We start from the raw sequence: 24,322 nt of genomic DNA on the forward strand, positions 1-24,322 counted from the left end.
AAGTATGCAAATCTTTTGACCTGCTGCCATCTGCCCTTTTGGCTGTCTTGCTGTTTTGATCTGGCCAGGAGCACCTACACCAGCATGTCTCCCTGTTCACTCAGCTCTCCTTCCTGCTATTTGTGAGGAACACCCGGGGAGCCTAGGGTCTTACCCACCTCTCTAACTGTTCTTACAGATACTGCACTGAGGACAGCCCCAGCTTTCCTCGACCCTCCCTTCTGGAGAGCCACATCAGCCTTATGCATGGTATCAGAAACCCTGATTTGAGCCAGACGTCCAAAGTCAGACCTCCAGGTGGACATTCTCCTCAGGTGAGTGTGGGCTCACTACCTGAAGCTGGCTGCTCGGTGAGGCCTAAGGCTAGAAAGACATTAGGAGGGCTAAGGCTCATTAGTAGTTATGGCCATGGAGAAAGCAAAATGACACTTTCCCTCTGTGTGGTCTCTTTAGTTCTGTGTGTCCCATTAGGATACTGAACACAAGTAGGAGACAGAAACAAAGAACCATGGGGCATCCCATTAGCCATTTGTTGCTGTGACCCTACTTCTGCTTCCTAGCAGTCCTTTGAGGCAGAGGTGGACAGAGCTGCCTTCTCAAGGGAGGATGATCACTTCCTTGCTCCACTAGCTGTGGGAAAAGCCAGGCCTAGAATCTGCTATTCCATCCCCTTGCCCCTCTTGCATGCCTCCTTCCTATTTCTGGTCAGCTTCTGAAGTAGCCTGACTGCTCCTCTGCTGTAGACTCTTCTCACGCCACTGTATAGGACCAAGACCTCTGCAGAGGGCTCAGGTAGGTCTGAGAACTACCTGGAGGTCATGGACTGCTTGAAACTTGGGCTATGTAGGGAGTGGAGATAGGTACAAATACACTGCTTCTAGGACTTACCTGTTAGCTTTGGCCTGGGGCATAATGTGTTCAAGGGTGTCTGCTGCAGTGACAAATAAGTAATTCAGATATCTGCTGGAGGAGACTCAGTCCACTGTGGGTTAGTGTGCTCTCACTAGAAGAATGAAGCTTCTGTGTTTGCTTACATGCAGACAAGCTCCAGTATATGTTAATGTTATTACAAAAATGTAGAGTGAGAGAAGTGAGCATGGCGTGCAATCATTTTATAGCTTTTTTCTTTTTTTCCTTTTTTTAGTACATGTATGTTTCTTAGAATCATAAAACCCAGGTATTGTTCTCTGAAGAACAATCCTAAGAAATGGAATGGACAGGACTTAACCTGCTCTCTACACTTCCCATACTATGTTACATGTACACATTAACATTAAGAACAAAGAACTTGTTCTATCCCAAAAACCCACAGTGGAAGGAGAGAACTGACTCCTAAAAGTTGTCCTCTGACCTCCACATGAATGCCATAGTGCATACATTCCTCCCCCCATAAATAAACGAATAATTTTTTAAAAAAAGAACCTGCAGCCAAGTGTGGGGCTTTAATCCCGGCAGGCAGGTGGATCTTTGCGAGTTCAAGGCCAGCCTGGTCTACATAGTGAATTCCAGACCAGCTGGGGCTACAGGGAGACCCAAAAAGACAAAAAAACAACAACAAAAACCAAACTTGCTAAGCTTGGGAGACATACACAGTTGATACAGAATTTGAGGGGGAAAGGTGGGAGGATTTCTGCAAGCTGAAAGCCCACCAAACTGCATTGTGAGACCCTGTCTCAAAAAGATATAAAAACTACCGAGTATGGTGGCACATGCTTTTAATCCCAGTATTCGGGAGGCAGAGGCTGGCAGATCTCTGTGAGATGAGGCTAGCTTGGTCTACATAGTTTCAGGCCACCTGGAACTACAGGGAGAATCCTGTCTCTAAAAACAACACAACAGCAACAACAAAACCCACCACCAAACAAGAATGAGATTAAACCAAACCCTGAGCTAGGCAGTGTCTTCTTTGAGGGCTTTGTCCACACTGGTCATATCTGAGGGCTCACACCCAGGGCTCGCCTGGTCTCTGCTCATGCTGTCTTTTCTTTCAGGTGAACCATCTAAAAAGACCAATCAGCAGAATGACAGATGCTCCAGGCACCAGCAGTGGCACAACTGTCTCATCTACCAAAAGACACAAGTCCCTGTTTCAGTGTGCAAAATGTAGCTTTGCCACAGACTCAGAACTTGAGTTTCAGAGCCACATACCTCAGCACCAGGTGGACAGCTCCACAGCCCAGTGTCTCCTCTGTGGCTTGTGCTACACCTCTGCCAGTTCCCTCAGCCGTCACCTATTCATAGTCCACAAAGTGAGAGACCAGGAGGAAGAGGCAGAAGAAGAGATCATGGAGGTGAAGGTGGAGGTATCTGATCCAGAGGAGTGCTCTAGGGAAGAAGTGGCCATAGAAACTAGAGAGAATGGACTGGAAGAATGTACCAGTGAACCTTTAGGGGCTGACCCAGAGGCGAGGAGATTGCTAGACCTGGCCCTGGCAGAAGACAGTGCCCAAGATACTCTCAGTCAACCAATGGCCTCTCAGGACCAGGACAGCCATGCTCTCTCTCCTCAGGTGTGACCAAAGGCTCTGTAGCCATTGGTCAGGCCATGGCGTCTTCCACCTGCTGTGCAGACTGTGGGAAATAAAAGGCTCTGCCCCAGTGTGTATGGCTGCTGTGCTCTGGAGCACTGTCTGCCCTAAGCTGTGAGTTCTGGATATCCCCTAGCCCCAGAAAATGTGGGGTCACCCAGGATCCTTCACAGCTCTGAATTTGCTTCTGTTATTTATGCCTTTGTGCTGCTTCTTGATACCCCAATTCTCATTGTGTCTTTCCAACTCCAGGCTACATAGGTGATCCAATGCTGTCATCTCAGCTTGCAACCTCTCAATGGCAGTGCTCTTCTGGGGTCCCTCCCTGCTGCCTTCAGCTGGAGACTCCTTAGAGCTTTATTTCCCTGCAGCTCTCCTTCCTGCTCAGAGCCTGAGAAGGAAAGGAATGAAGGGTGCTGACAGTTCCTCTGGGAGGGCTCTTGGGGCCCTTGCTCACCCTCCCCTCCCTTCTTGTCTTCTCTGATTCTTTTCCCCAGAAACATTCTGAGGAATTCATCTGTCACATTGGCTGACCACGTCTCTGAGGGTGGCAGAAAGGTCGGCACACACGTGTTTGAAACTAAGGGCAGCAGGAGGTATGGCCAAGGCAGGCAGGTGCCAAGAGCCAGACCTTCTTCAGGAGCTGTGGCTGGGTTTTCACTCTGTTGTCTGGACAGGCGGGGCTTGGGGCACACAGACATTGGGATATTTGTATTCTTGCTCCTGTGCCATTAGAGAGACTGCTGCCTCAGGCAGGCCAGCTCCTCCTCCTCTCGGCTACACTCATGTTGCTCAGACTATATTTCAATAAAAAAAAAAAAAAACCTTCTTACCATGCAGGTAGGCTCTTGTATTCCTCTTCAAATGAGCTGGCCTTTCCCTGTCCTACCTGAGGCTCTTCCCAGACTGCCCCAATTCTCCTGTCTCTGAAGGAAAACTGCTTCCTGCAGTCCATAGAGGCTCTAGGTTCTAGAGCTTATGGTTAGGAAACTAGGAACCCCGTACATCTTGGTTCTCTGGAGACCTCTGAAGGAGCAGAGGGAGGGTCTCAGTACTGTTCAAGAGCCATCTCCAGGGTCTCCCCTGGCCTGGTTGCATTGGCTTTAAGGCCTATTGAAATTCTTTGGGCATCTTTCCTACAAAGGATTTTCAACCTAAGAGACTCTTGGGGAAGGGTGAAAAGGTGGAATTCTGTGACTTGGTACAGCACTTCAGAGACAGAATTACCATTGCTACAGTGAACCCAGATGTGGCAGAGCTAGGATTAGATGAGAGCTGGGGCCTGCCCAAGCACAAGGGACAGATTGTGAGGAGGTATCCTCTGACCCAAGTGGCTCAGGCTAGGTCCAGCAGGCTCCTGTGTGGCACAGGGAAGTGTGTGCTGACTGGGTTCTTAGAAACAATCTTTCAAAGGTGGCATGAATATCAATAATAAATTAAGTTGGATAAATATGCCTGACCTTTTCACAATTGAAAATTTTTTTCCTCTATCAAATGCCAAATTTTTAGTGAAAGGCTAATTGCAATGGGAAAGGTTAGTGCTTCCCTCAGATCTAGAGAGACTTTGCTGTCTGACCATTTTAATGAATGTTCTTCCTGGCAAGGCTGCCACCTCCCTGCATCCCAGCTGCCAGTAAGGATGCTTGTCCTATTGCAGCTGCCTGCAAAGCCTGAGTGAGCCCCAAAGTAGCCATTGTCCCTTTTCTAATTCCCATCACTTTGTACTCTGGTTCTGTTCAGATGGTATTAAGTCTTCCACCTTTTACCAATTCCCATTACAGGGAGTGACTCTACCCCAACTCATAAGAACAGGTTCTTAGGGAGGCAAATAGAGGGCTTTGAGATGAATGGCTGAATTTCTTCCTGCTCAGGAACCATGGGAGCTAGAACACACAAGGGTCAAACACCTATCCTGGTACCAGATACATCCTCTTAGGGTAAAGGAATACAGAGCTGCTCTCTTAAGAAGCCTGGGTTCTTCCTGTCCTTAACCAGCTCCTGACAAACTACACAACCTCACAGGTCCCTGTCCTTCAAAATAGAATTAGGAATTCCCTGTCAAGATTTTTGTAAGATGGTGAACATGCAAGCACTTTCTAGATTCCAGAACTCTGTGAACATGGATCTGCACTTTAGGGATTGGAGAGTGGAGCATACTTCATATACTGGGTATCAGTTAAGAATTAGCTGGCATGCCTATCCTTTATTCAGTAATAATGAGTATTATAGCATTTGAAGCCCTGTTTGTGCCCAGCATCTTGTTTAACACTTTCCTGAAGACTCATTTAATCCTCACAAAGGTCCAGTTATCCCCTCATTTTACAGAGAAGAAAATGGGCTCAGGAAGGCTAAATAACAGATATGTTGGCCCACCTGTAATAATGGTGCTGAAACAAACCTGTTAACCACTGTGTTGCCTTAGTGACCAAGGCTGCTGTGGCCTCTGCCAGCCTGTTGGCAGTGTGCAGCCATTCAAAGCCCACCTTAATATTGCTTAAACAGGTGGGGTGCCCCATAGTGTCAGATCCTCCGTGGAGCCCACCTGTGCCTTGTCATCCCAAGGAGGGCCCTGAACATACACAAGAAGAGTTCCTTCACCATTAATTCTCACTGGAGTCTACATTGCTATCTGAAGACCTTCATTTCTTGAGAACTGTCTAGAATAGGTTACCTAACCTTCCCAGGAAGTACATGGTTCCCTCCGAGTCCAGTATCTTCTGATCTCTCACGTGTGTTTTAATGGTTGTGCTATTGTTTGTCATCTCAGAGAATGCTTTTCGGGAACAGGCACTTCACTGCTGCAGTGAATGCTTTACTGATCAAGTTAGATAAGATCCCTACCCTCTAAAAACTACCATTGAATACACTGAGGCTTGACAAATGACTAGTATTTATTCTTCAACTGCTTTATCTTTGTAAAATGATATGCCAGATTATCATGAGCTAATTGTAAAGAACTTGCCCCTTATGTAACCAGTCTGGATTTTTTTTTTTGGTCTTTTTGAGACAGGGTCTCCCTGTAGCCCCAGCTGTCCTGGAACTTACTATGTAGACCAGGCTGGCCTTGAACTCACAGAGATCCACCTGCCTCTGCCTCTGCTGGGATTAAAGGCATGTGCCACCATGCCCGGCTACCAGTCTGGATTTTTAAAACAAACAGTTGTGTCCCCAGAAGCTCCACACTTTGCCTTGTCCCAGAATAAGGAACTTCTGTCCTGTTCACTGTACATTCAGCACCAGGTAGTTCCTTTCATTTTTTGTTTTGAAAAATTGACAGATATACATGGTAAGGCATTCAACAATACAAAAGAATATACAATAAAGAGTAAACTTCCTGAGGGGGTCAGCCTCCCCTCCCTTGCCAGAGTTAATCACTGTTATCTATATCTTGTGTATCCTTTCAGAGCAATTCTATGCATTTATGAGTTCATAAATATGTATATTTATATATATATATTTTTAATACAAACAGTAGCATTCTATACATAATGTTCTGAAGCTTGTTTTTTTTTTTACTCATAGGTATTTTAGAAGTGCTTCCAAACTTATATACTGAATCGGTGTAATCCTTTAAAAACTTCAAGCAGTCTTGCATTCAAAAAGTGTATGGATGAGTGAATGAATGTGTGCATGATGGATAAAGTGATTCAGTTGGTAATGTAACCACAGAGTTCTCTCAGAGCCTGACCTGATCAAAGCAGGACCTTCTAGGTTCTGGAATATGCCTTCACCAAGGGGTTCAGGCTGCCATTCACCTTCAGCAACAGACACAGTAGCCTTAGGAAGTGGGCACTGGGTGCCTTGGGCCATGGGAGGAAAAAGCAGACTTGAGCCATGTTTTCCAAATACTTGAATTTTCTTCAAGCCCCTGTTTAAAATGCCTTTTTGTTATTGGAAAATGATAGAACATTATTAGAGAAAATTTTAAACATTTATAGTATCATCCTCTTAGTATTGCAGTTTTCATTTTTGCATCACTTTCTAGACCTTGAGTACATTCATAATTGAATTTATGGTGTAATTCTAATTATAATAACAATTAACATCCACACTCTGTGTGTGTGTGTGATCACACCCAGATGCTCATACTGGGCAAGCACTCTACCTCTGAGCCACTTCCCCATCCCTTTTATTGTTTTATTGAGAAGGTCTTGATGTGTGCCCAGGTTGTCCTCAAATTTGCAGTTCTCTGACTTCAGTTTCCTGAATGCTGGGATTACAGGCATGTACCACCACACCAGCCTTCTAATTTTTCCTAAGTGATCTCTCTGGCAGGGTGAGAGACTGGAGAAAGCTAGTGACTAAAAATCAGAAACCCTAGGTCCCAATCTCTGTTTGATGGTCACTATATGATGAGATTGTTTGATACCTTTGGGCATCTTGAGCTTGGCTTGAGTCTATCTTCTCATTCCTCCTCTATCTTCTCATATATTCCTGCCAAAATAGGCCCAGCTCAAAGGCAAAAATTCTTACTGTATTTTCTCTTCTATTTACTCATCGACTTTTGACTTAGAAATATACAAAATGGAAAAGATCCTTCTGCCCCCCCCAAGAAGTATCATTTTTATTTGTGTATATAAACCTATACATACATATATGTAGTACTGGGACTTTGCATATGCTAGGCAAGCATTTAAAAGTGAGCTGTCCCTAGTTTGTTTATTTCTATTTATTTCAGTTTGCATCAGATTTATTCTTTTTCATACTGAGTTCTAGCTCTTAGGACTTTTGACTTTCATTTAAAAAAAATTTTTTTCAATATATATATATTTTGAATTTTTGTGTATTTCTTACAATATATCTTGATCATATTTAGAGCCCCCCCCCCCGCAAACTGTCACCTCCCATAGTCCCACCACTGGATTTCATGCATTCTGTCATATATGTTAAGACCTATCTTAACTATCAAGTTTGTGTCCCCAGATGTCCCTCGATGTGAGTTTTTCTGGAGCCTGGTTGGCCTGTCTAGTGGCACTCCCTTAAAGAAGACCAACTATCCCTCACCCAGCAGTGATCATCTGTCAGTAGTTCCTCAGCTAAGGTTGGAGCTTCTTGCCTATTCTTTTGGCTTTTATTGAGCCTTTCCAAGTTTGAGCTTTCTGTCTATAAATCCCAAGAATCTTCAAATCCTCCAGGCATTTTAGGGACCTATGTTCAGATGAATTCTTGATCTAGTTTATTGTATAGTGCATTGGCCTTTACATATGCTCTTATTGGCCCACCTTGGTGGCGCATGACTTTAATCCCAGCACTTGACAGAGGCAGGCAGATCTCTGTGAGTTCAAGGCCAGCCTGGTCTACATATCAAGTTCAGGGTCAGCTGGTGCTTCAGGAAGGCAATGTCTCAAACAAAAGCAACACACACACACACACAAACACATATGTGCTCTTATTAAGCAGGGCATGGTGGTGCACACCTGTAATTCCATCAAATGGAAGGTAGATACAGGAGGATTAGGAGTTCCAGATGGGCCTGGAAATACATGGGACCATGTCTCAAAAAAAATTAAAGTGTGTGTGTGTGTGTGTGTGTGTGTGTGTGTGTGCTGAGGACAGGGTTTTAAAAACTCTGTAGCACAGGCTCACTTGTAACTCACAATAGCCTCAAACTCAGAGATCTGCCTGCCTCTGCCTCCTGAGTGTTGGGACCAAAGGAGTGAGACATGCCTATTTAGGCCAGCTGGGAGGAGCCCCCATCACATGAATTCACCAGTGACCAAGGACCAGTAGCATCAGTTAACTTCAAGGGTGGACATACTATCATATAGACAACAATTGTTTGTTGGGGACCCCTGCTGTTTGGGTCGCAGTCTCTCCGTGTTCGGATAGCCTAAGGGGCTCGGCGTTTTTATGCAGAGACTCCCCTTTCCAGCAGGGCGCCTTCTGCTCTCCTTCCTGGCTCACCTTTGAAGTGCCTGTCACAGATACATGACCTCTGGCATAGGAACTACCAGGTTTTAATCAGACATTGTCTGACAGTCTGATAGAAACCCACCGCCACATGTAAATGGGGCATCCTAGGAGCACCTATCAACTGAGGCTTTTGCTACTGCCTCCACACTATAAATCTGGTTTCACCCCAATAAAGTGGAGCTGAATCACTGAATAAACTGAAGCTGTATCACTGAACTTGTCTGGAGCTGTATCTGTGTCTCACTGCGCCTGGAACCAGCCTGTAATTCAGTCTTCCTGGAGGGGGCTATCCAACCACTGGAGAAGATCCTGCATTCGCCGTTCCTGCACCTCCTGTCGTGATCCGGTGGCCAACGGATCCCGTGCACAGAGGGAGCGGCCCGGTGCGGGCTTGCGGATCTGCTGAGCCCCGCCTGCACTTCCAGCCACGGAGAGTAGACCCGGCGCCCAGCAGCGCACGACCACTGACCTGCCACACACAACAATTGTTTAAATCTACTATACCTAAAATTGAAGCCCATCACTTTGTCTCCATTCTCTGTGAAAATGGGGATGGCTGATTGTGCTTTTGATGTTTGAGGAGAGTAACTAAACAATTCTTCAGTTTGCTGTGCATTAAACTAGGAAGTCCCACTGTTTGCCAAAGGCACGCTGTTCATAACTCCTATTTTCCTCTGGGGTTTTCTAGTCCATAAACCAATTTGTTTGGAATTTTCCCCTAATTCCATTGTACACACACAGGACTGAATAATTTTGGTATCTGAAAAAGAAACTGTGTGCAGCTTTCTAAGAAGCTTAGCCTGGAGGAGGTTTCACATTTCCTTCCTCAGCTAGTTGAGATGAGGCTCCTGTATATGATCCTTAAATAAAGTCAGGCATGGTTGTGCACACTTGTAATTCCAGTGCTAGAGAGATAGAGGCAGAAGGATCAAGAGTTCAGGGTCATACTTAGCTACATAGTAACTTGGAAGCCAGTCTGTACAACACAAGCCTTTGTCTTAAATTTTTTTTTTTTAAATGGAGCCAGGAATGTGGCACATGCCTTTAATTCCAGCACTTGGGAGCCAGAGGCAGAAGGATCTCTGCAAATTTGAGGCCAACCTGGTCTACATAGCAAGTTCCAGGCCAGCTGGGGCTATATAGGTAGATCCTGTCTCAAAAACCCAAAATAATAAGTAAAATGGGAAGAACAAAATGGGGATGGGGTTGGGCAGAGAGTGAGGAAGTGATGATAAGGAAAGAAAGCTTGTACTGGGGAGGAAGATTGCAAGTTCAAGGTCTGCCTGGGCTACAGAGGTTGGTTGTGGAAGTGCTGGGGATGTAGCCAGTGGTAGAGTCTACCTAGTTAGACCCTAGCACTGAAAATAAATAAAATAGTGAAGGCAGCTAAGTTTGAATAGTTTAGAACCTGAAAACAATGCCCTTGACTTTAGGGTGGTGATAAGAAGGGGCTTGATTTGTTAGGGGCATCCCTCTCCTGGGCAGTAATGGTACCTGCTGTTACTGAGAGGTATTCTTTTTTTTTTTTTTTTCTCTTTTTTGAGACAGGGTCTCCTTGTAGCCCCAGCTGGCCTGGAACTCACTATGTAGACCAGGCTGGCCTTGAACTCACAAAGATCCGCCTGCCTCTGCCTCCCAAGTGCTGGGATTAAAGGCGTGTGCCACCGGCTAGAGTTATTCAAATTTTTTAAAGATTGAGAAAATATAGCTGTTGAGGAAAAGGAAAGCTAAAATACAAAACATTCCTCAGAAAGCACCTTATGCCAGGCATGGTGGTGCACGCCTTTAATCCCAGCACTCGGAAGGCAGAGGCAGGTGGATCTCTGTGAGTTCAAGGCCAGCCTGGTCTACATAGTGTGTTCCAGGACAGCTGGGGCTACAGGGAGACCCTGTCAAAAATACCAAAAATAAAATAATAATAATAATAATAATAAATCTTTTTTTAAAAAAATTGGGAGGCAGATGCGTGCATATCTCTGTGAGTTCGAGGCCAGCCTTGTCTACATAGTGAGTTCCAGGCCAGCTGGGGCTACAGGGAGACCTTGTCTCAAAAAGACCACCCCCCAAAAATAGTAAATTTTTTTAAAAAATGTGGAATTATGAGAAGAAAATAGTAAGAAGAGACTGGAAGGTGTGTAGGCATTTTAAGTCACCGCGCTAACATGACCCTGAGATGGGCACCCATCTGTGGAGCTTTGACTAGAAGCTAGTGATGCACTATAAGGTGATCCTTACTGTGACCAAGTTCTGTTCTACAGCTCATGGAAAAAGGCCATCTCAGCATGAGTCCACATGGGTGCCGAAACCACAAAGTAAGATCTAGAACGTCTACAGGCTAGAGTGCAGTTAATGACCATTGGGGCTCCACTTTGTCCCCAGAGGCTCACATGTGAAGTATGGTCATTCACAGCACAGTAGCCAAGTGGACATGCCCAGAGAGGAAGATCCTGTGGGATGTAAGGCTCTCTGTGCCATTTTGTGCAAAGAGCAGTTGAAGGAGTTTAATGCTTCATCAAGAAGAGAGATATTGAGCTGGGGTGATGGCTTGGTGGCTAGGGCTTGTTATACAAGCACAAGGACCTAAATTGGATCCCCAGAACCCACATAAAAAAGTCAGGTGCAGTGGCACATACTTGTAACCCAGTACTGGTGGTATGAGGGGGTTGGTAACAAGATCCTGAGGTCCACTGGCTAATCAGTCTAGTGCAACCTGTGAGCTTCAGGCTCACTAAGAGAACTTGTTTCAAAAAATAAGGTGGGGGCTAAAGAGATGGTTCTGTGGTTAAGAGCACTGGCTGCTCTTGCAGTGGACTGGGGTTTGGTCCCCAGCACCCACATGGCAGTTAACAACTGCCCATAACTTTAGTTCCAGGGGATCTGATACCCTCTTCTGGTCTCTGCAGGCATTGCATGAACAGGTATATTTACATACATGCAGACTGGCTCAGCAGTTAAGAGTACTGACTGCTCTTGCAGAGGACCCAGGTTCAATTCCCAGCATCCACATGGTGGCTACAAACCGTCCTTAACTACAGTTCCAGGAGAATCCAAAGCATTCTTCTGACCTCCACAGCATTGTACAACATGGGTGCACTCACATACATGCAGGCAAACTCATACACATTAAAAAAATAATAATAATTTTTTTTTTTAAAAAAAGAACAAGCCAGGCATGGTGGCACACGCCTTTAATCCCAGCACTTGGGAGGCAGAGGCAGGTGGATCTCTATGAGTTCAAGGCCAACCTGGTCTACATAGTGAGTTCCAGGACAGCTGGGGCTACAGGGAGACCCTGTCTCAAAAAGATCGAAAAAAAAAAAAAAAAAAGAACAAATTAAAAAAAAGAAACAAAAGTGAACAATCAGGAGACAGGCAGGTGGATCTCTATGAGATCAAAGCCAACCTGATCTACATAGTGAGTTCTAGGCCAGCTGAGGGAGACCCTGTCTCAAAACAACTAACTAAATAGAGTGAAGAAATGATGGAAGAAAGACCTCAACCTCTGGCCTCCATAAGCTCCCACAAGAACAAGCGTGCACAGACATATGCACATGCACATATAAAAAAAGGAAAAAAAGCTGGGCATGGTGGTGCATGCCTTTAATTCTAACACTTGGGAGGCAGAGACAGGCAAATCTCTGTGAGTTCAGGGCTAGTCTGGTCTACATGGTGAGTTCCAGGACAGCTGGGGCTACAGGGAGACCCTGTCTAAAAAACGAAAAAAAAAAAAAATTCATTGCCAGTGTCCTCACACTTTTGCAGGGCTGTTATGCCAAAAAAAAAAAGGAGCAGTATTTCTGTGGCTTCAGAATGGAGTTTAACTTGGAATCAAAGGAAAAAGGAAAATAAAGTGGGCTTCACACAGGAGGAGCATGCATATGTCACATCCCAGAGTTGTGCATGTGGAGGCCAGACCACTAGTAGGAAGTTCCCAGACAGTATTGAGACCCAACAAAGGCAGGGTGGGAATCTAGGTGGACGACTTACTTAATAATACCATGTTCCCTGACTGCCAACCCTAGTTGGTCCCTACTCTGTTTCCTCCCTTATAGCTCTGCCACATAGTCTGTCTCACTGCGTGGGACATTTCTCCCTGCCCCAAGCTAGGGACCAGCTGTGGTCCCTAGGAGGTCACATTAACCCTCAGACCCTGGCATCTGGTCATTCTTGTTGGTATGTCTAATCTGACCTGTATCAGCTCTGGCCACAGGTTTGTTTCGGCCTTGTTTCAGCCTTGTTCAAGAAGCCAATGTCTATACTTTGTAATCCGGGTCAGCTAATCCTTTACTGCTTGATAAGGAGACTGGTTCCCCCTTGGACTCTTCTGAGAAGCTTAATAGAGAAAGGGTAAATATCTCAGGGAAAGCAAACATCTGCTAATCTTCATAGGCTATGGGGAGGGAGGCCAGGCAGGAGAGGACAGAAAGCTACTAGAGAAAACCTGAGAAAGCCAGAGGTTGCAAGCTTTGGAATAATAATACACCCTGAAGCAGAGGTCAGTGTGACACAAGGATGATAAAGCTACCCTGGTCTTCAAAGCTGATGCTCTCACCTGATAACCTCACTTTTCCATGTGGGGTTTTTGTTTTGTTTTCTGAGACAGGATCTTACTCTATACCCTAGACTGACCTCAAATTTACAGCAATCTTTTATTATTATTACTTTATGTGTATGAGTGTATTGCCTGCACGTATATAAGTGCACCCATGTTGTACAGTGCTCGAGGAGGTCAGAAAAGTCCAGATCCTCTGGAACTGGAGTTATGGATGGTTGTTAGCCACCATGTGGGTACTAGGACTCAAACCTGGGTCCTCTGCAAGAAAAGCCACTCCTCTTAACTGCTGGGCCAGCTCTCCAGTCCCCTATAGCAATCTTTTGAACAGAACAGAGAAAACACCTGGAGCTGTGCATGCTAAAGCTGGGTACCACCAGTAGGACCAATTAGGGTTGGCAGGAAGGGAACTTGACCTCATTAAGTAGCCCCCCACCTCCATTCCTACCCTGCCTTTGCCGGATCTCAGCACTGTCTGGGATGTTCCTACTGGTAGTGCCCAGCATGCACAACTCCAGGATGTGCCTAGAAGACCTAGCTTTTTTGTTTTGTCTTCTGAGACAGATTCTTACTCTAGCCCAGTCTAGCTCAACCTCCTATCAATCTTCCTAACTAGCCTCCCAGGTGCTGGAACTGTAGGTATGAGCCACCCTGCCAGCTTTTCCCGTTGTCCTGGTTTGTTTCTTCATTGCTGTGACAAAACACTCTGACCACTACTAATTTGGGGAGGAAAGGGTTTATTCAGCTTACAACTCCCAGGTCGCAGTTCATCAGGGAGCCCAAGGTAGGAACTCAGGGAAGGAACCTGGAGGCAGGAGCTGGGGCACAGGCCATGGAGGAATGCTACTTACTGGCTTACTCCCCTGGCCTCTGCTCAGCCTGCTTTCTTATGCAACATAGGCCCACCTGAGTGCCTGCAAAATATTTAGACTACCTGACACAACAAAGGCGTGTGTAGCTCTGCAGCAGTTAGGGCACTGCTACTGCTCCTAACTGCTTCACCTGGGACAGTGGAGGCAGAAGAGGGATGGGAGAAGAGGATGCATTGTGCAGGACTAAACCACACCAGCTACGCCTGTAGTGCACGTGGGAGATGAATGAAGAGGTCTCTGTCCCACGTGGTGAAGGTCCTTTTTAAAAAATTGTATTTATTATTTTTATTTTATGTGCGTGCATGTATTACCTGCATGTAGGTAAGTGTACCTGTGTCCTGCAATGCCCACAGAGGTCAGAAGAGGCTGTTGGATACCCTGGGACTGGAGTTACAAATTGTTATCTGCCATGTGGGTGCTGGGATTCAAACCTGGGTCTTCTGCAAGAACAACCAGTGTTCTTAACTCTTGTTTTTTTTTTTAAATATTTAATTTATTTATTTTCATTTTATGTGCATGATGTATTGCCTGTACGTATATAAGTATACTCATATTGTGCAGTGCCCGCGGGAAGTCAGAAGAGGGTGTCGGATTCCCCTGAAACTGGAGTTACAGATGGTTAACCACCATGTGGGTGCTGGGAATCGAACCTGGGTCCTCTGCAAGAGCAGTCACTGTACTTAACCACAGAACCATCTCTCTGGCCCCTTTCCCTGTGTTTTGAAGGAACAGTTGATCATTGGAAGTGAGGAAGGCAAAGGGGAGGTTAGAATATTTTTTTCATGATTAATTTTATTATTATTAATTTTAAATAAATTCTAAAATTACCATTTACCAAAGTTTATTACAGTATATAGCAGACTCCAAGACAATACTTCATTCTACCTATAGATAGCAAAAAAATGCTATGGCAGGGAATCCAGATGTTAACTAGGACTGAAAAGGGGTCACCATCATCTCAGGCACAAGGAACAGCTTGCTTCTTGCCAGATATTTGAATTCCATCTGTGGCCAAGGGGCCCTTCACCAGCCCTTTGTGTTGAGCTTCTCCAGTTTCTTTGGCTCCTCTTTCTGTTTCTGCTTGAAAGCTTCTCTTCCTGGTCCATTTTCTGGTCCACTGTCTTGCTTCTTGAACTGTTTCAAGGGCTTCCTGTTGCCACCTCTGAAGCCTGACAGGTGCCTGCCACCCCTTCCCCAGACCCCAGTCCTAAGCCTTTTTTTTTTTTTTTTTTTTTTTTTTTTTTTGTCTTTTTGAGACAGGGTCTCCCTCTAGTCCCAGCTGACCTGAACTCACTATGTAGACCAGGCTGGCCTTGAACACACAACAATCTGCCTGCCTCTGCCTCCTGAGTGCTGAGATTAAAGGTGTGCACCACCATGCCAGACTTTTTTTTTTGGTCTTTTTTAAGACAGGGTCTCCCTGTAGCCCAGCTGGTCTGGAACTATGTAGACCAGGCTGGCCTTAAACTCACCTTACCTGCCTCTGCCTCCCAAGTGCTGGGGCTAAAGGTGTGTGCCACCATGCCCAGATAATCCTTTTTTTTTTTTTAATTTTTGAGACAGAGTCTGATGCTTTAGTTCAGGCTAACTGGAACTCGCTATGTAGCCCAGGCTGACGTTGGACTCATGACAATCCTCTTGCTTCAGCTTTCCAAGTGCTGGGATTACAGGTATAAGTCATCACATCAAACTTCACAGAATCTTGTTTGGAAGAATTGGAAGAGGCAAAGGAAAAGATCAGCTTGGGAGACTGTAAATGGATTGCCAAGCCGCCAGAAACTGGATTCAGGTTGAATACTACAAATGTTGCTCCTCTTCTGGAGCAAGGTGGAGCCCAGAACCAGATTCCAGGTTAGGCATCTACAAGGTAGAAGATCAGATCAAGGGGCAAGTTACAAGAAGATCTCTGTGGGAGTATAGGTGAAGTTACAACCACTGTACCTTGTGTCCTATATATTATAGAGCAGGGAAGATAAAGAATAAATTCAAGAGCATAAAGCTGGGAGGTCTAGAGCCGCCCTAAAAGCCAAGTGTAGGCCCTGGAGATAGAAGGATAACAGGATGGCCTTTTAGAGGTGGAGGAATTCCTGATGACAAGGTTGGACATTTGATTGGGTAGCTAAAGGAAAGTGAGGGTGAAGGTCTTTCAGAGGACAAGGTCAACGCACCTGCTGCCAGGATGTCCAGAAAGGATGATTGCAGGACGGTACACAGAGGTGCTCAGTGTGGGATGGCCATTGTTTTTTGTTTTTGTTTTTGTTTTTTGTTCAGGCATGCTAAGTAAATACTCTACCAATTGAGCTACAGCCTCAACCCAACAATCATTAATTTTAATAAGTTCAGGTGAAGGATGGTAAGGAATGTGGAATTGCATCTTGATAGCTAATAAATTTGGGGGCGAGTGTTGGGTAACAGGGAGAGTGAAGGCTTCAAAGAAGGATGATCATGCCTGCTGAACTTCGTTAGAGTTGGAAGAGAGAGCTGAGTAGGAAAGGGAAAAGATGAACAAAGTCAAAATATAACCCAGGTTCAAATTCATGATGACAGGGAGTGAGGTAGCTGGATCAGGGAATCCTGAGTTACTTTACTGTGCTTTCATAGGGAGCTCCATTCTCTGTTGATGTTAAAGACATTAACAGTAGCTCAAGATTTTCCTACTATACACAACTTTACTTTGAGGCCCCAGGACATTCAAAACCACCAGGAATGCCAGTGAGATGACTCAGCAGGCAGTGGCACTTGCTGCCAAGCCTGATGACCTGAGTTCGATCCCCAGGACCCACATGGTGGAAGGAGAAAGCCAACTGCCACAGGTTGTTCTCTGACCTCCACATGTGTGCTTGACACAAGTGTCCACATACATACTCATGGACACACACACACACACACACACACACACACACACACTTACACACACAATAAATAAATGAACAAACAAATAAATAAATAATAAATGTAATTTTAAAAATGTTATTAGGGGCTGGAGAGATGGCTCAGCAGTTAAGAGCACTGGCTGCTCTTGCAGAGGACCCAGGTTTGAATCCCAGTACCCACATGGTGGCTAACAACTGCCCTTCTGACTTCTGTGAGCATTACATGACATGGGTGCACTTAAACATATGCAGGCAAACACTCATACACATAAAAATAAAATAAATAAATTTTAAAAATCACAACAAAACACAAAATTATAAAAAAAAGTTATCAATCCCAGCATGAAGGATGCAGAGACAGGCAAATTTCTATGAGTTCCAGAGCAGCCTGGTTTACACAGTGAATTTTAAGTCAAGGACTATGCCCAGTTCCAGGGCCATATAGTGAAACCCTGTCTCAATAAGTTAATTAATTAATTAATTAAAGACCCACCAGGAGAAGCCACGATGGTTGTGCCTGCCTGTAATTCCAGCATTAGGGAGGTTGAGGTAGGAGGATTGTTGTGAGTTTGAGGCCAGGTGCCAAGCTAGTGGGCAGCATAGTAAGGCCCTATCTCAAACAAACAAGCAAACAAAGAAACAGGCTGGGAAATGGCACAGCTGGTAAAGTACTTGTGGAAGTATGAGGACCTGAGTTTGATCCCCAGAACCCATAGAAAAGCCAGGCACATCATTATGTGCCATTCCTGCTCTGGGGAGGGGAGATAGGAGGAGCTCCTGGGGCTTGCTGGCCAGCCAGTCTAGCTGAAGCTTCAGTGAGAGATCTTTTCTCAAAAAATAAGGTAGGGGACACTAAAATGGCTCAGTGGGTAAAGGCTCTTGCTGCGAAGCCTGAAGATGCGAGTTTGACTCCCAGAACCCACATGGTGGAAGAAGAGAACCAATTCCTTCAAGTTGTCCTCTTACCTCCACATGCATATGTTGGCAAGCACACACACATATACACATGCACACACAAACACAAATAAATAAATAAATAAATAAATAAATGTTAAAAATAATAAAGTGGGGGCTGGAAAGATGACTCAGCAGTAAAGAGCACTGCTTGCTCATGCAGAGGACCCAGGTTTGAATCCTAGCACCCACATGGCAGCTAACAACCTTCCATAACTCTAGTTCCAGGGGAATCCAATGCCCTATTCTGACCTCCAAAGGCACTGCACGACACAGGTGCACTTACATACATGCAGGCAATACACTCCTATACATAAAATAAAAATAATAAAATATTTTAAAAATGAAGTGGAGAGCAATTGAGGAAGACCCCCAGCATTGACTTCTGGTTGCCACACATATACATATGTATGTATACATGCACACACAAAACAAAATCAAGAGAAGGGATCATGATGCCAATAGCAAATTCCCACAGTACTCCATAGCTGCTCACATCTAATGGCAAACACAGACTGCCTCCCACAGAAGTTTTTCCTAGTGCAGAGCCAGGGCATGTGCTCCTCTGGACTCTCTGCACTGTGCACATATCTCTAGTAGTAGATTATAGAGATCTGTTTTAATTTTTCTATTTTTTATTCAGGCTTGAGAGGTTTGCGAGGACAGATTATAACACATTCATTTCATGCCAAGCTTGGCATAGAGTAGTGATTATTTAATAAAATCTTGCTGAAGAGGCAGATGTGGTGGGACATGACTGTAATCCCAGTGCCGGTGTTTGGAAGACCGACATGAGTGATTGTGAATTCTAGATCAGTGTTGGCTATACAGTGAGAGACCATGTCACACACACAAACACACACACCCCTCAACCAAATAAAAATAAAAACTCCTTCATTTTGAATGAATACCCATAAGCTCAAGGATCATGAATAGAATGCCCACTCCCCTTTATGGAGGAAAGTTAAACCCAGGGATGGTAGTACCAGGATCACACAGCTGCAGCTGCTCAGTGGACTAAGATTAGTCTCCAGACTTCTAACCTAGTCCTCGTTAGACAACATGTCCTTTCCATGTTCTCTCACCTGCTGTTGGATGGTAAGTATGGAGAGGAAAGGCATTCCTGACCTCTCCATCCCTGAGTGCCTTGACACACCATATTCAGCTTTGCCATGTCATCATGAACTTGGATGAGGACAGAGAAGGCCTGTTTAAATCCAAAGATCACAAAAAATAGGAAAGGGTGGATTCACATTGGGTGATAAGCAGAGAATTCAAAAAAATCTAGACAAGAGGGAAAGCGATTGTGAGAAAGAAGATGAGGGTTTTTTTGTCTGTTTGTTTTTTTGTCTTTTCTTGAGACAGGGTCTCCTTGTAGCCCCAGCTGTCCTGGAACTCACTATGTAGACCAGGCTGGCCGAGAACTCACAAAGATCCGCCTGCCTCTGCCTCCCAAGTGCTGGGATTAAAGGCGTGCACCACCACAAGAAGATGAGTTTTAACTATAACACAGGGTAAGATTTTGTCTTCAGCATGGGAAAGACTTTGTAAGGAGTGTAGAAGACTTAGGGGAATAATGGTTCATGTTGAAAGCTCACAGGCTTAGGAGTCAAAGAAATAATGTGGCTGCAAAAAAAAATTGTTAATGTATGTGAGAAATACTAATATAGTTTTAGGATGCTCTGATCTAACCTCTGCAGAAGGGAGAGAGAGAGAGAGAGAGAGAGAGAGAGAGAGAGAGAGAGAGTGGAGGGTCACTAGTGCCACCATATCTATTGTTGTAAGAAAAGTAGCCTAGAAAGCAAGTCCATCCATCAACATGCTCAAAAAAGCCTTCAGGCTTGCTCTGTCTAGTGCTTGTCTAATTCTCCATCTCTTTTACACACTTGAATGACAAGCATCTTTCCACTTGTTTATGTATACTGTTCTCTCTGCCTGGAATACTCTGTCCCCAACAATCTACTTAGTACCTATTTTCAAAGTCATGCTTGAGATTTACTTCCTTCCTAATGAAAGCCCCTGGCAGAACTAATCACTGTTTTCTCTACACTTTTATGCTTCTCTCTCTATAGTTCTGTAATTGGATGTTGCACCTTGCATTGTTTTATGTGCTTGTCTCCTTTATTGGATTGTAAGTTTCCTGGAGGCAGAGATCATATGACCCCAGCCTCTAGTACAGATGGATGCTCACAGAATCCAAACAAATGAATTGAAATTTCATATAGGTGTTCAAATATTTGGACAGTGGTGCTATGACTAGAGGAAATTTAATACATACACCTCCAGAGACCCGAGATGAATGGGAGCATGTGAGCAGGAGATAGTTTTGGGCACAATAGGAGACAATGATTTCATATTGGTCAGAACTCTTAGATTCCATCAACAGAAGCCTATTCTGAAGTAGCTTGAGCAAAGGGGGAGCTTTTTGGCATCAAAAAGGCAAGTTTAACTGCTTTTCTGAAAGAAGTCCAAGGATAAAGCTGGATCTCAGAACACCTGCAACAAGGTACTGGAGAGCCTGGGGCCTCTGCTTCTCTCTGTGCCATCTGCCTTCTTCCTCTCTTTGGAATGGATTCCTCTACACTGCAGCAAACATGGCTGCTGGAAGCTCCAACCTCACATTCTTAACTGGCTTTTCCAGTTCCAGTTAAGAATGTTTTGGGAACCAGTTAGATCCTTTTTGGGTAAAGGCAGCTGCCACCAAACCCGAGGACCTGAGTTCTATCTCGTGAACTCACATGGTAGAGAGGACCAGTTCTCACAAGCTGTCTTCTGACCGCCAATGTATGAAGCATGTACACACACACACACGCACACACACACACACACTACAAAAAAATAAAGTGTAATAAAAATAAAAATGTTAAAGAATGTTTTGGGTAAGCCAGGAATGGTGGCATACACCTGTAGTCCCAAAGCTTGTCACAGGCTGGGACTGTTACAGTATGAGACCCTGGGAAGAAGTTGGGTCAGGGTGTGTTGTAAAAGAAGGTTTTGGGCTGGGCGTTGTGGCATACACCTTTAATCCCAGCACTCGGGAGGCAGAGGCAGGTGGATCTCTGTGAGTTCAAGGCAAGCCTGGTATACATAGCGAGTTCCAGGTCAGCTGGGGCTACAGGGAGACCCTGTCTCAAAAAGACCAGAAAAAAAAAGTTTTGGTGAAGAACTTTCTTTGGTCTTTTTGAGACAGGGTCTCTCTGCAGCCCAGCCCCATAGCCTGGAACTTGCTATGTAGACCAGGCTGGCCTTGAACTCACAGTGATTGGCCTGTCTCTGCCTCCCAAGTGCTGGAATTTTTTTTTTTAAAGATAGCTGCCACAGCTATTTTTGAGATGGAAAGCCATTTCCAAAGAATGGGGATGTGGATGTAACTCAGAGAGCATAGAGATTGCACTCCATTGCTCCAGTTGGAGACAGCGATGTTGAAGACAGATACAAGAACCGTGGTCACTCCCAGGAGTAAGCACCAGGCTTAGTGTTTACCACCTTGCTCCGTAAATTGTTGAATGATATATTTTTTATTTGTACAAGTGTTTTGATTGGTGTTATATGTGTAGTGCCCTCGAAGGCTGGAAGAGCTACCACTTGGGTGCTGGTAATCCAACCTGGGTCCTCTGGAAGAACAGTGAGTGCTCTTAACCTCTAAGCCATCTCTCCAGCCCCCTATAATTTTTTTTGGTAGGCATTAGGACTTGGCCCATTTCCCTCTTTTAACCCAGTTGGATTAGTCTGAAAGAACTTGTTGAGTCCCTAATATATACTAGATACTGGTGTAAGTTCCTGGGAGACACAAGGTATGTATCCAGGAGTCTTGGTCTTTGAATGGGCAGAGGTCGCGGATGGCGGTAGGCGAATTTAAGTGTTGGACCAACAACTCCCGGCTAGATGAGAGTCAATGGGGGCTGATCAATGCCAAGCTCCCAAGCCCAGGGGGCTCCCCTTTCCTCAGGCCTCTTTGTGGAGGCTTCTCTAGTGAAAACCGGAAGGGAGCCAGAAGGCTGTGGAAAGGTGGGGGGGGTCCTAGGAACCCCCAGGCGGCACCGGCTCATCCCTTCTGGAGGTCAGCGTCCCTCGCCTTCCTCCACAGGCCTCTCTGGCCCTTGGGTCTTCAGCAATCTTAGGTGGACAAGGACAGGGCCCAGGCCTGGCCGGGGTGGGGGTGGGGGTGCTGGGCCTGGCGGGGCAGCCAAGGAGGCCCGAGCCGCGCTGGTCGCCGGGGGGAGGGACAGCAACAGGTGACGGTGGCCCCGCGGGGCTATAAATAGGGGCGCGCGCCAGCCGCAGGCAGGAGCGGGCGGCGGGCCGGGGCTGGAGGCCGGGACGGCGGGCGGCGGGCAGCGCCATGGGGTCGCGGAGGGCTGGGAGTCGTGTCTGGGGCCTGAACGGTCGGGCAGGGGCGGGTGGCGACGGCGAGGACGATGGGCCTGTGTGGACGCCGGGCCCGGCCAGCCGCAACTACCTACTCAGCGTGCGGCCGGAGACGAGGTGAGCCTTCCAAGCGGGCAGCGTAGCGCTGGGGCCTAGCCGCAACTCGAGGGTGGCGGCCGGGTGTGGCCAGACTCTGAGAGGCCTGGGTGGGGCCCGTGCCCTCGAGCTGTCTCAGCCGGGAGGCCCAAGGACTGGGGAGAGAACCTTTAGGGGTCCCTCGTGGCACCTTTCGATCCCTTGAGACCCATGGGCCTCAGGCCTGTGTCAACCTGCGGCCCAGGAGAGGAGAAAGGCCCTGTTTGGGGTGATTCCAAAGGGGCCTGAAGGCTTTCCTTATCTCCTCCACCTCCACACCCTGCTACTCCCAGGACTGGATTCCACACTTAGCGATAAGGGATCCAGAGCTGTTGAAATTCCTCAGGCTGCAAAGGTGGGGGAGCCGCTGGTGGGTGAGGGTCGAGTAGAGGCTGTTTAGCTCAGAGTGAGACATACCAAGAAGAAATAAAGTGATAACTAAAGTTCTTCCTCTGGGCCTGGGGTTTTGGCCTTCTAGTATCTATGTTGTCTGGTGAGAGGAAGGGGTGCAAGGAGGTGGCCGGTTGGCTTTGTCTGGGTTGCCAGGTCGGGATCTAGGACTTGAAGGTCTAAGGGAATCGGTTGCCCTGCCCCGTTTCCAGACGCTGGGGGTTGAGATGCCAAGGGAGGGGTGGAACTGGTGAACCCTCCGTTGGTCTTCCTGGAGTTAAATAAGTTTGAAGGCTTTGTTTTAGGAGCTAGGTTACTCTCAGACAAAAGGACACACAAACAATAGACAAGCCTATAGACACTCAAAGATGCAGACACTCTAAGAACACATAAATGCCCTGGAGACCGAGATGTCCTGCTCCCTGTGGGCAGCTCAGTTTCCCTCAACTCTTGAACCTATTTCCCTAAGGGAAATGTGAGTGTTTGACTATTGGAATGAGTGTGATTTCTTAGCACCAGAATCTGGCTTGTTGTGAATTGTGCAGAACACAGCTGCTCCTCTGAGGTACTATCTACAGACTTCTGCTCTCTGCTTACCAAAGAGCACAAATCAGGCATCAAGGACATTCAGGAAAAGTCCTGGGCACTTCCTTGTGGATTGGCTGAGTTCTGTCGACCTTGGAGTTGGAAAAGTTCAAATGTAACCGGAACCTGTTTCTGCATAAAACTCATCAAATGGTGTCACATGTCTGGGGCAGGGCTGAGGACTGGGGTTAGTGACTGAGTCAGACTCAACAAGGCTCCTGGGCTGCCAGGAAAAAAAAAATCCCGTTTTCTCAAGTACTGGCTCTATAGAAACATTACAGTGAATTGTAGACATTTATTCTAGTCCTTAGTGAAGCTGACTCCTTTGTGAGAGCTTCATATTTGTCTCATTTGTCAATGTGACCTGTTTGGGCTTTGCTTCTTTATCTGGCTTTTGTCAACACCAGGAACAAGGGGAAGAGGAAACAAGATCCTTCTTGGAGATGTAGCAGTGGAGGAAAGGAAGGAAGGGTGTCTTGAAAACCAGGCAGAATAGGGAGGATACAGATCTGGGCTGTTAGGAACAAGACTAGAGATTGGGCATGGGGCTGAGCAGTTGGGGTAGACATTTTTATAGTGTGCCAGCCAGAGAGCTTGAGGTAGGAAAGGCATGTCTGACTTGAGTCCTTAATGGGGATGCTGTTAAAAAGAGGCTCTTCTTATTAAGGATTTGGAGGCTCAGAAAAGGAGCAGTAGGATAAAGTGTTTTCTAGTCTTAGACTTGGAACTATTTTGCCCTTGTAGTTTTCACTTCCTGCCAGCTGGCTACAGACCCCCACAGGTCCTGACCAGAGGAGCCAGATTTGCTTGGCTTCTGAAAGAGCCTAGGGCCAAAAACGGTTGTGAACAGAGCTGTACTGGAGAATAGGGAATGGGAGAGCTGGGGCAGTACCCTGTTCTTTGAAAGGTCTGACTTATGTTGGAGGAGGTAGCCACATAATCTTCTGTCCCTCAGAACAACAGTCTGACTGCCTCTGGGGGTCGGCGAAAGGCCCTAGAGACAAAGGAGCAAACGGTTGTTTGAGGACTTTATTAGCAGTGTTCAGCTCTAGCCCTAGCCCAGTGAGCTCTGACTACCCAGGGTCCTAACTGAGGCAAATTCTGCCCTCATTTTGGCTTCGACATTTGCTGGGTCTGCCTTGCTCTAGATCT

The 24,322-nt window shown here is 46.0% G+C and overlaps 2 protein-coding genes across 2 annotated transcripts in view; both read left to right on the forward strand.

Moving 5' to 3' along the window:
* Znf592 (zinc finger protein 592) overlaps window positions 1-5,974 on the forward strand; it is a 35,735-nt gene extending 29,761 nt beyond the window's left edge. Inside the window, exons 8-9 of the mRNA XM_008828170.2 lie at window positions 179-314; window positions 1,992-5,974. Of these exons, the coding sequence (XP_008826392.1) occupies window positions 179-314; window positions 1,992-2,516 (661 nt within the window). The 3' untranslated portion in view covers window positions 2,517-5,974. The remainder of the gene's footprint in view (window positions 1-178; window positions 315-1,991) is intronic.
* Window positions 5,975-22,019: 16,045 nt separating this feature from the next.
* The window catches only part of Alpk3 (alpha kinase 3), a 59,094-nt gene continuing 56,791 nt past the window's right edge, over window positions 22,020-24,322 (forward strand). Inside the window, exon 1 of the mRNA XM_029561144.1 lies at window positions 22,020-22,177. Within this exon, the coding sequence (XP_029417004.1) occupies window positions 22,035-22,177 (143 nt within the window). The 5' untranslated portion in view covers window positions 22,020-22,034. The remainder of the gene's footprint in view (window positions 22,178-24,322) is intronic.

Source organism: Nannospalax galili, unplaced genomic scaffold, assembly GCF_000622305.1.
Source record: "Nannospalax galili isolate Female #2095 unplaced genomic scaffold, S.galili_v1.0 scaffold1533, whole genome shotgun sequence".
Classification (NCBI taxonomy): Eukaryota; Metazoa; Chordata; class Mammalia; order Rodentia; family Spalacidae; genus Nannospalax; species Nannospalax galili.